The sequence below is a fragment of the Mustelus asterias genome, chromosome 17, assembly GCF_964213995.1.
Source record: "Mustelus asterias chromosome 17, sMusAst1.hap1.1, whole genome shotgun sequence".
NCBI lineage: Eukaryota > Metazoa > Chordata > Chondrichthyes > Carcharhiniformes > Triakidae > Mustelus > Mustelus asterias.
Window position 1 is genome coordinate 53,660,696 of NC_135817.1, and position 12,421 is coordinate 53,673,116.

General features: G+C 39.5%; 1 protein-coding gene across 3 annotated transcripts in view; it reads left to right on the plus strand.

The window, feature by feature from the left end:
* Positions 1-12,421, plus strand: part of man1a2 (mannosidase, alpha, class 1A, member 2) — a 116,305-nt gene that overhangs the window by 71,978 nt on the left and 31,906 nt on the right. For 2 of the 3 annotated variants that reach the window (XM_078232675.1, XM_078232676.1), the window contains exon 6: positions 941-1,035. In XM_078232675.1, the coding sequence (XP_078088801.1) occupies positions 941-1,035 (95 nt within the window). Of the gene's footprint in view, positions 1-940; positions 1,036-8,745; positions 8,870-12,421 lie in introns of all 3 variants that reach the window. The other variant, XM_078232673.1, reaches the window with a different exon arrangement.

Genomic DNA, 12,421 nt, shown 5'->3' on the forward strand with positions numbered 1-12,421 from the left:
GACTTTGTCGTTCCAGGAATCCCTACGAAGGGAGATGGCCAGCATGGTGGCCCCCATTGTTCCATTTTCACTGGCGTTTCTTCCCTCCGAGACGGTCAATGATTATCTATGAAGATGAGGATTTGAATAAGTCAAGGCAAATTGGCATTATCCTCTGCACAATAAGCCGTATATGCTGCAAATAATTCTGAATGCTTTTGTTGATTCAGTCACTGATTCTAATCTTAAATTGATGGACTAACCAAGATTGAGCCCACTACTTGCTTTATGCTTCCCTTAACCATCTTCAAATGATTAAGAGGACTTATTACTCCGCCCATCCTACCCTGAGAGCGAAGACAAAGGAGAAAGATGGTGATAAATTTATTTATTACCATAGAATCTTTAAAATCCCTATCGTGGGAAGCCATTCGGCCTATCGAGTGTGCACTGGCTCTTGGACAGAGCATCTTACACCCCTAAATGCATAGAGATGTTTTGAGTTCTCGAGGGTGACAGTGTCTTCAAGGATCTTCAATTCCAGAGTGTTTTCTTTTCACCAAAACTTGCATCTTTAGGGAGTTTTCATTGTATTGCTTCATCGTAATATTTATATGTAACGAAGGCCTGGGTCTGTAATTGCATTATTCCACACTTGACCAAAGTTGTAATTTGTCTAGCTTGTAATGTATCTGGGCCACTTGGAGCTCAACTTCCTGGAAACTATCTGTTTGAGCTTGGAGTAGGGAGCTGTCTACAGGATTTTGTGAATTGGAATTGAATTATTGTTCTCAGTGCATAGGATCTAGATTTCATCAAAGAGAATTCCATCGTCAAAGATTGTGAAAATGGCTTTGGATTGATCGAATTATCCTCAAAACTGTTGCTTTACTACTTCCTTGTTTTACTTTCTTGGATATGAAGCAAGTGTTTTTTAATACATTTTCATTTGCTTCTCCAGGTCTTTAAGCAGAAAGCTGCACAACTTGCTGAGAAGCTGCTGCCTTCCTTTAACACCCCCACAGGCATCCCTTGGGCTATGGTGAATTTGAAGAGGTAAGCTTGCGTATCTAATGTTGCATTCTACATTGGTTGAGTAAGGAAAGAATGGGATTGAGTTTTATTGCCATTTCTGCTTCACTGGCATCTAACCCTACACGTTAAAGTGGATGAATGAAAAATTGCAACAGAGATTTTCAGATCTGTTTTGCAGTTCACAGTGACAGTATGACTGTAGATTCAAAGTACAGATGTACAGCAAGTTGCTATATGAATGTAGGAGTAAAATCCATGCAGTATCATTGAAATGCTGCATTATCCTTTTGTACCTAAAAGCAAGTGTGTACAGCAAGTTTATTTAAAAAAGAAATTGACTTTCATTTTTCAGTGCTTGATATCACTGTGATGTGTTTATGCATGAACAAATGTGCTTGCATCTTCATGCCAATATCTGTATGTGTGTTCTGGGACTGGAACATGCTTTGCAAATGCTGATAAATTAGCAAATCTGAACAGCATTATAACTCTGATCCATGTGGCTGTTGCATATTTAAAACACAAATTACAATGCAACTATGGTGTAAGATTGCAAATACTAGGCAGCGTATCTTCAAATATTATGAGAATTTTACACTGTAGTTGTTGCAATGTTTAGGATCAATATTTAGGTGTAACCTATTCTCTGACATTGGCAATCGAACCACCATTTGATGTATTTTTTTCCAGAAAAGATAAAATATTCTTTCTTGGAAGGAAACATAAAGTCTCCTGTTAATTTTTAAAATCTATTACTTGTCATCTTATATTGGACTATTTTCTTTTTGAGCAATAAGATGATTTAGATTTCGGTAAAATTCTTCTCTAATTTGAAGATTTAAACATTTCTTCACCAAAATCAGAAATATGTTGATTGATATAATTGATATAACTTCAATGGAGACAGAGGGGAAAGATTGCAAGTATTAACAAGTGTATCATTTTAGCTCTGCGGTCACTGAGTGTGTAACTGCATAGCACATATTGAGTTTCAATCAGTTTCACATACGTAGTTGGTTTATGTCAAGACCACAAACAACTTTGCATCCCTTTCTTTGCATTTCATGCTTAACCATACCAGTAGGACACGCATACAGGCTACAACCTATATTTAGTACTCTTGACTACTGATATTTTTGAAGGATTCAAACATTAAGTCATTGCAACACAGCAAGATGTATATGATATACAGGATAGGGACTGCAGGTTGGTCATTGGCCACTGTGCGCTTTTTCAGCTTAATGTGTCAAAAATATTTCTCTACTTGCATGACAACATGGCACATTATGCAACAGCTTGTGTTGAATGCAATGAAGTATGTTCAGACATCTAGCCCTCAAATTGCATGTGAAATTAATGATATAAAGATTGCCAAGAACTGATAGCATGAGCGAAGTGATGATTTTTAAAAAAGTAAACTGATGATCAACATTTAACTGAGACTATCACAAGACTGCATTTGAGAAAGAAGAGACATTGTTATAGGCCTGGGCCTACTTGCATCACAATGGCTGAAGCCTAAACTCACCATCGTGTAAATTAAATAAAATGGCTCAAAAAGTAAGATATGCCACTGAATAAAGATACCTGTAATGACTTCCTATCTGCGGTGCTGTTTGCAATTCTGCTTGTGGGAGAGTATTCACAAAGTAAACAGTGCAGCAAACAACTAGACTGCCTGCGATAAAGGTCGGGTGTGGTCAGTGAGGTTCGTGTCAGCTCAGGTTTTGTTAGCCTAGATCATAGACTCCTGTGGTCAAGGTTGATGAGGTTCAAAAAATGTGGGGCTTTTGGAGGTGTTCGATATTTGGCTTCACAGATAAAGGATACTTGACCTGTATTAATATTCTAAGTGTTTTATTAGATCATTCATTGTATCCTATTTTTATCACTTTTGAGGACATGCTGAAGGCTTTTTCCTACACTCTGCAACCATTTTTTTTTTAGAGTGCAGAGAGTAGCTAAAAGCTGATATGAATCCTTTTAGATTATTGCTGTCCTTGAATTTATGAACAAATGACAGCTGTTTTCTATAAATGTTTTTGCAAATTGGATCAACAGAATAAATATGAATGACTTTTTAAAAAATATGCACATTGGTGTCGTTAATGTAACTTGATGTCCACTCTGCGTGTAATAGTTGGTTCTAATTAAGCAGAATCATGTACAATATTTATTGCAAATTTTATATTTTTGCAATCCAGCATGAATTAGTAATTTATTTGGAACAATAATCTTGCATAAAGTGGTACTGCTATTTTGAGTGTACAACCTTGCAAAGCAAAAATGTTAAACTCAAGGGAAACCACCGGGGTGGAGAGAGGCTTGTTTAAAATACAGGCTTGAAAGTTTGAATAATTGGATTATAATGACCAGTAATACAACATAAATGTTCACGTTGTTGATACACAGTGTATGTCTGAGGATAATTTCTAATGTAAACTATAGAGGATATTGAAGAATTGAGATTATGGATTACTGTCTGATTTTTGTGTAAACAATTATTCTTTGCACACTGGCAATTCATGGTACTTTAAGGACTGTCCCTTGTGTGTCTTCATTAGGTAAGTCAAATGCATATTGGATAAACAGATGACCCCAGGGAGGGTTGGTGGTGTGCAGATTTGATTTCTCCTCCCCATTACATTAATTTTTCAATGTCAGTCATAATTCTGAACAAAGATGATGGATGGAAACCAAGTGCCGATTGCTGCATTTGCTAAAGGATGGCAAAGGGATTCTTGGTTCTGAGGGTCGGGGTGGTGGGGGGGGGGGGGAAGAGGGTGGAATGGGTGAAATGGGTGGTGTTGATACCTTCTGATCAGCTAAGAGCAATGTTGGTGGTGCCCATGGGAGATGTCGTCCTCTCCCTTTGCCTTTGTTCATGCCTGTGTGACATGATATCCAATGTCTTGTAAATAGAGATGTGGAATACAAGAGTAGAGCGCTAATGGTTCACTTACATAAGACAATATTTACCTTAATTTAGTAATGTGTACCATTTCAAACATTTCCTATAGAAATATAGAAAGGACAATAAAGCCATAGAGTATGTTTCGTGTAAATTCAGCAGCATGTCATAGAATCCTACAGTGCAGAAGGAGATCATTCGGTCCATCGAGTCTGCACCGACCACAATCCCACCCAGGCCCTATCCTATAACCCCATGCATTTACCCCAGCTGGTCCCCCTGACACTAAGGGGCAATTTAGCATGGCCCGTCCACCTAACCCTCACATCTTTCGACTGTGGGAGAAAACCGGAGCACCTGGAAGAAACCCATGCAGACACGGGGAGAATGTGCAAACTCCACACAGAAGGTGACTCAAGTTGGGAATCGAACCCTGGTCCATGGAGCTGTGAGGCAGCAGTGCTAACCGCTGTGTCACCACGCTACCTGATGTCAGGATGATGAACTACATTGAGAGGCTAAGGAACAGAGAAGGACAAGAAGATTTTGCATAGTGTTGCATTGTATTTTTAACACATCAACAGGCCATTTGACTCAACAAGTCAATGCTGGTATTTATATCACTTGAACCTCCTTCAGTCCTTTTTCATCCGTCCTGTCCATGTCAACATATCTTTCTGTTTGTTTCCTCATGTTTACCCTGCTTCCTCTTACAGCTATCTGTGTTATTGATTAAACTGTTTAGTGAGTTCTACACTCTAACCAATCTCCACATAAAGAAGTTTCTCCTGAGTTTGCCATTTGATTTATTAGTGAGTATCTCAAATTTATAGCTCCAGGATCTGGTCTGCTCCCACAATTGGAAACATCTTTTCTGCATCTACCCTAGCAAACCACTTCATTGTAAAGGCCCCTATTAGTTTGCCTCTCCGTCTTCTCTTGGGAAAATAGCTGCATCTTATTGGCAGAAGTATATAGAATCATGAAGGATCTTGATGGTCAGAATGGGGCAAGATAAGGTGTCTTATAAAGAGGTTCGTGGGCAAAATTAAACCACATGGAGATGGGGTAATGTATTGGCATGGATTGAGATTTGGTTGACAGACAGCAAATAGAGAGCGGGAATAAATGGGTCTTTTTACACGTGGTAGGCAGTGACTAGTGGGGTACCACAGGGATCAGTACTTGGGTCCCAGCTGTTCACAATATATACAAATCACCTGGATGAGGGAACCAAATGTAACATTTCCACTTTTACTGAATGCAAACTGGGTGGAATTGTGAGTTATGAGGAGGTTGCAAGGAGGCTTCACAGTAATTTAGACAAAGTTGAGTGAATGAGCAAACACATAGCAGATGCAGTACAGTGTGGCAAAATATGAAGTTATACACTTTGGTATGAAACACAGAAAGGGAGAGTATTATTTAAATAGTGATATATTGGTGAGTGTGGAAGTACAAAGGGATCTGGATGACCTTGTGCACCAATCAGTGAAAGTGGAGAGGCAGGTGCAGCAAGCAATAAGGAAGGCAAATGGTATGTTGGCCTTCATTGTAGGAGGATTTGAGTTCAGAAGTAGGGATGTCTTACTGCAGTTAGTAAGAGTTTTAACAACACCAGGTTAAAGTCCAACAGGTTTATTTGGTAGCAAATACCATTAGCTACAATTTGCTACCAAATACCATTATTTGCTACCAAATAAACCTGTTGGACTTTAACCTGGTGTTGTTAAAACTCTTACTGTGTTCACCCCAGTCCAACGCCGGCATCTCCACATCATTACTGCAGTTACACCTTAGTGAGACCACACATGGAGTATTGCGTGCAGTTTTGATCTTCCTACCTGAGAAAGAATATACTTGCTGTGGAGGAAGTGCAGCAGAGGTTCACTAGGCTGAGACCGGAGTTAGTGGGATGATCCTATGAGTAGAGATTGCTTTGACTGGGGCTGAATTCACTGAGGTTTAGAAGGATGAGAGGAGATCTGATTGAAACTTATAAAATTCTGACCAGGCTGAACAGACTAGATGTAGGGAGGATGTTTTCCCTGGTTGGGGAATCTAGGACTGGGGACACAGTCTCAGGATACTGGGTAGGCCACTTAGGACTGAGATGAAAAGGGTTGTGAATCTCTGAAATTCTCTATCACAGACGGACGGCTGTGGAGGCCAGGTCACAATATATTCGAGATATTTTTTAGATCTTAATGGTATCAAGAGGTATAGGGAGAAAGTGGGAATATGGCATTGAGATAGAGGATCAGCCATGATCATACTGAATGGCAGTTTTTGGCTTGAAGTGCTGAATGACCTTATTCTGCTCTTTGTTTCTATGTTGAGATAATTTCCTTTTTTTTGGAGAGTTAATGATGAAGTTTTATCAATTTAATACTGTCAGTAAGAGAATGAGTAGATTGATTAATGCAGAGTTGGGAGCATGAACTGCTTTGCTATAGGGAGTAGTTGAGGCAGAGACAATTGCGATTTTTAAAAATGAACCTTGAATAACTACTTGAAGCAGAGACAAATACAGAACTATGGAGAATATCAAAGTAGTGAGATTTGTTTTCAAAAAGACAGCACAGTGTGACAAATGATGTTCTTTTATGCTGTTATCATCTGTAGTTCTCTGATTTCTGAAAGCATTATACTGAGAAAATTTACTTTACTTAATTCCCTAACACTCAACAGTCTTGATTCAGGAAAAGTGTAACTGCATACACAAAATTATATCTTAAAGTTAACAGAGGGTATAGTTCAGTAAACGGAATTATTAGTGTGATGCTTTTTATCTGATTGATCCAAATGGTTATGATGCCATCCAGAAGCTTGTCTCTTCCTTTAAATTTCTGGTTTAAGTACAACCATCTCTCGTCATGGTATTGCAGAGCAGTTAGAGTCTGCCTATCCTTGATGGATTGTGGTGTGGAATGAAGCATTTTCATGCTATTTACTGGTTTTAAGGTATATTGTTCAGAAGTGAGAACTCTTCTCTGAAGTCTGGCAAATGGGGTCACCAAATTCCTTCATTTCATGGATATAAGATATATAGACACTGAAGGTGCCAATGTGGATGAGTAGAACTGCACATTCCCATTCTTCTTGAAGTTTGTTCAAGTATTCTGACTTGATTGTGTTGCGAAGTTGAGTAGGGTATTTGTAGATTGAGGAGCAGGATGTTAGATTTTGGTGTTTGTAAAATTATTTTAAAATTGTGAAATGCTAAGAGGAGAAAGCATTGCATGGTTCTGTTTAAAAAGGTGTTATTTTTTCTGTGCTTATAGAAAGTTAAAAAAGAAATGCAGGTGCATATGGGGTCCCAGACTGAAACATTTGTATCGAAGGTCAAGCAGCAGGGTTGCCTTGGTAACAGGCTTTCAGGCTTTTGAATATTTTTAATTTAGCCAATCAATTTGAAACAGAACAGGCTTTTGAATTTATCCAATCCGTTTAAATCAGGTATTTGGATACCATTAACCTTTTGAATTTGATGGTTTTTGACAACCTGGGAGCAATCATATTGTAGGGGATATTGATATGTCATCGCAGGTATAAAAGAAGAGGGCAGTGGGACAATAAGCAGAGAGAGCAACTGCCATTTGCCAGCCTCATCCATGTTTTAGAGAAAGCTCCATCTCGATAGCGGAGGTACCAAAGAAGACAGAATTTCCAGACAGAAGAATCAGCAGAGAAAGCCCAGAATATTCTGGAAGACGCCAAACCTGGTTGTAATTTAGAGAGTGACTAAAATTCAATTTTTTTTTTGTTAATAAGTGGGAATTGTATTTACCTGAACTGCATTTGATTAGAATTGTGTTTTATTCGGTTTGTAATAGTTTAATTAACTTGTTCACTTTTGGATAAATAAATTGTTACTTGTTGACTTTAGAGAGCGTGTCAGGTAGTTATTTTGGTTAACCACTGAAAGTTGCTGAAGCACAGATTGTATCACTTCCCACTCCTATTAACAGATTGAGGTGAGGCACTCCTCTTTAAGTGGTTAGATGTTAGTTCTCAGAGGGGGGAATCCACCTATAACAATTGCCTGCAAAATATGGTTCACCAAGTCAATAGTGCAATGCCTTTAATTGAAATAGCTTAGTACCCTTTAGTGATACTGGCATCATGAATGAAAGTAATCAATGTCAATCTTCAATGGTGGTGTTATCGATTTGGACTTTTCAGGCCTGAAATCAAATTTGTTTGCTCATTGTCTCAACATTTGACTGTGATTCTGTCACTTTTTAGGACGGCAGTGATCTACAAAACTGGAGTTTAGAAATGTCTAGGATTCATTCTCTTAACATCATGTCAGGCTTTGATAGAACTGCTCTATTTCAGGGTTACGGTAATGTTATTGTGGTTAGATGCTGCTTGCTCTAAAATCAAATTAGTGGCAAAGTTTCAAATTTCTGCAATTGAATTGTTCCTGTAACTTCTATTCACTGATTTCTTTGTGCTTGGACCGACGAGATGTGTGTTATATTTTCTTTGATCAAAATTCTAAGGGAACTATGAAACAGGGAATATGAGCTACCTTACCTAATTCCCACATCCCACAAGCAGGTGATGATTTTTCTTGAGCAAGCTTATACTAAAATCATATGGAAGTTAATTGCAATCTGTTTTCTCCTCAAAATTAATGTAGTTGGTAGAATGTGAGAGCAGGCTGGTTAACATTCCACTTTCAAACATCCTACTATGCTCTTTTTTTAAAGTCTTTTGACTTCGTCTGCAGCCAAGTTACGTAATATGTTTAAGGAGAATGGTGATGGGAGAGGAGGTGCCATTTGTAACTGAACCTGCCTCTCTCTTTCCAGTGGAATAGGCCGTAATTATGTGTGGGCCTCGCAACGAGCGAGCATTCTTGCAGAGTTTGGCTCTCTTCATTTGGAGTTCCTCCACATTTCCTGTTTATTGGGGAATCCTGTTTATGAGGAGAAGGTAAAATCTGTGGTTATGTATTTGGGAGCAGATATGCCCAGTATTGATGTGCAACACTAAACAGCATTGCATGATTCTGAGAGTGGTCATGTTAACAGTTTTCTGCTGTTCCTATCAGTCTTTGATTTTATTTCTAAGCCATTTCAGAGATTTTTCCACATGTAAACTGCTGTTTCAGCCAGAAATCCTTTACCAAGTATGAATCGGGAAAGTACACTTCTCACAAGTCATTGGCATAGCTAATTTATAGAGATTAGAGTATTTGTTAGTGTGGCATGAAGTTTTGATCTTAGTGTAATATTTTATGTGGGTTAAACTTCAGTAATAAATTATAACCGTTCATTATTCAGATTAATCCCTTCATGATAGAATTAATAGAATTATTGATTTTTGGTTTGAGAGTTTTTCTACTAGACAAAATTAGGCTCATTAAGTGAATGTCCAGAATGAAATCTTCTTCATTGCATTGTGTGTCAGCGGGGTTCAGTTGGTAGCGCACAACTGCTGGTTAGGGCTTTGAGCCACCTCCAATGGTCCTCAGCATCTCAGATGCCAGACTCCATCCAATTCGATTCACTCTACATGATATCAAGAAATGGTTGGAGTTACTGGATACTGCAAAGGCAATGGGCACTGGTAACATTTCGACAACAGTGCTGAAGACTTGTGCTCCAGAACTTGCTACTCCCCTAGCCAAGCTTTTCCAGTACAGTTACAACATTGGCACCCACCCAGCAATGTGGAAAATTGCCTAAGTTTATACTGAACATAAAAAGCAGGACAAATCAAACCCAGCCAATTACTGCCCAATCATCAGTGAAGTGATGGAAGGGATCATCAACAGTGCTATCAAGCAGCACCTGTTCAACAATAACCTGCTCAATAATGCCCATTTTAGGTTTCATCAAGGTCACTCAGCTCCTGACCTCATTACAGCCTTGGTTCAAAAGTGGACAAAAGAGCTGAATTCCAGAGGTGAGGTGAGAGTGACAGCCCTGGACATCAAGGCTGCATTTGACCGAGTGTGGCATCAAGTGGCAAAACTGGAATCAGTGGGTAATGGGGCAATATCTCTGCTGGTTGGAGTCATACCTGGTACATAGGAAGATGGTTGTGGTTGTGGAGGGTCAGTCATCTCAGCTCCAGGGTATCTCTGCAGGAGTCCCTCAGAGTAATGTCCTGGGCCCAATCTTCAGCTGCTTCATCAGTAACCTCCCCTCCGTCATAAGGCCAGAAGTGAGGATGTTTGCCGATGATTGCACAATGTTCAGCATCGTTTGCGACTCCTTAGATACTAAAACAGTCCATGTTCAAATGCAACAAGGTCTGGGCAATATCCAGGTTTGGGCTGACTAGTGGCAAGTAACATTCGCACCACACAAATGCCAGGCAATGACCGTCACCAATAAGAGACATTCTAACCATCGCTGCTTGACATTCAATGGTGTTACCATCACTGAATTCCCCCAATGTCAACATCCTTGCGGTTACCATTAACCAGAAATTCAACTGGACTCACCACATAAACAGTGTCTACAAGAGCAGGTTAGAGGCTAGGAGTACTGCGGCGAGTAACTCACCACCTGATTCCCCAAAGCCTATCCACCCTCTACAAGGCACAAGTCAGGAGTGTGATGGAATACTCCCCACTTGGCTGGATTGATGCAGCTCCAATAACACTCAAGAAGCTTGACACCATCTACGACAAAGTAGCCCACTTGATTGGCACCACATCAAAAGCATCCACTCCCTCCACCACTGATGCTCAGTAGCAGCAGTGTGTACTATCTACAAGATGCACTACAACAATTCACCAAAGACCCTTAGCACCTTCCAAACCCGTGACCACTTTCATCTAGAAGGACAAGGGCAGCAAATATATGGGAACACCACCATCAGCAAGTTCCTCTTTCCTCTCCAAGCCACTTAATGTCCTGACTTGAAAAATATTGCCGTTCCTTTGCAGTCCCTGGGTCAAAATCCTGGAATTCCCTCCCTAACAGAATTGTGGGTCAACTCTCAGCGCACAGACTGCAGCAATTCAAGAAGGCAGCTCGCCACCACTCTCGAGGGCAACTAGAGATGGGCAATAAATGCTGGCCAGCCAGCGACACTCATGTTCCACGAATGAATTTAAAAAAAACTAATAACTGTCGTGGTTCCCCAGGACGACAATTAGTTCACATCGGTTTAAAACAGAGAGTCTGAGCAGCGATCTTCCAAGCAATAGACTTTATTTCTCAGTACAAGCGATAAAGCCGGGAACGTCCGGAACACTCCAAAGAGCCCTTGGGCTTACACTCTTTTATGTACATTTCAGCCTCATATCTCAAGATCCTCCTCTCCCTTTTACAGCCTGTCCTTGGTTGTTATCTTACCCTACAGCCCGACCTTTCTTTGGCCACCATTAGTTTTAGTTGACCCTTTATCTGTTTTCTTTGCAATTGGTCGCTCCCTGTTATATCTCGTTGTCTCTTAAACCATGGTGGTTATAACTCTTGCTCTTATCTGAACTTTTCTGTTTGTACAATAATCGTGGTTTTGTAGGCTAAGGCCGAATGCGTTTAGAAGAAAAGACATTCTCTCTGCTAATTTATGGTCCACTAATGTGTTTAGAAGAAAAGACATTCTCTCTGCTGATTTATGGTCCACTATTAAGTTGAACCACCGAGCAGTCTTCCTTGTTTTCTTAAGTGACTATTGTCTGCTTTCCTTAATTAGTGATTGCTATATTACTTCTCTAGTTTCTCCACTTTGATCATATCGACTACACTTGATTATATTAGGTCACACGAAGTTATTTTAGGTTATATACCCATCTCACTACTCACCTAAATCTGCTATATCATTTTACTAAAACCTGTGAATCTGAATTTCATACCTAGCTCATACAATATCTAATACAATTTCCCTTACATAACCTAAACTGTCACAGTTCGGCATTGTTGGAAATATTGTCCTTCATGGAGATGATAAATGGAAGTCCTGTATATCTTTTCTAGTTAAAGATCAAGATTCCAAATCATTACATGACACCTTAAAAATAATTTTTGTTGGTGTCCGAGATGACGTTGCTATTTTAGCTGTTAGAGTTTTAAAGCAAAAGAACAGATCAGCTTGTCATTCATCTCGCAACCTGTTTATGGGATCCCACTGTGCATAAAGAGGCGAGCATGTTTTTTTCCACTGCATTTGAATTCATGTGGAAGATAAACTGTTGCTTAAGTTTCATTCAATCAGGGTTTAATTTGCTTTATTCAAATACCATTTTATTTCTCCAGTACTTCAGTATCTATACTTATGGAATCCACCCTCGTGCAACAGATTTGTGTAATCTTCATTGAACATCCCACGAGTCGTAATTTAAATGTGTGTGCTTTTATTCTAACTTTTTAGATTGTGGATATGGAGCTCCCCTCCAAACCAGACAGCATTCTGACTTGGAAATGTTGCTATTCTTTCATTGTCACTGGGTCAAAATCATGGAACCCGCTTCCTAATGGCACTGTGGATATATTTACACCAACTGCAATTGTTCAAGAAGGTGACTCA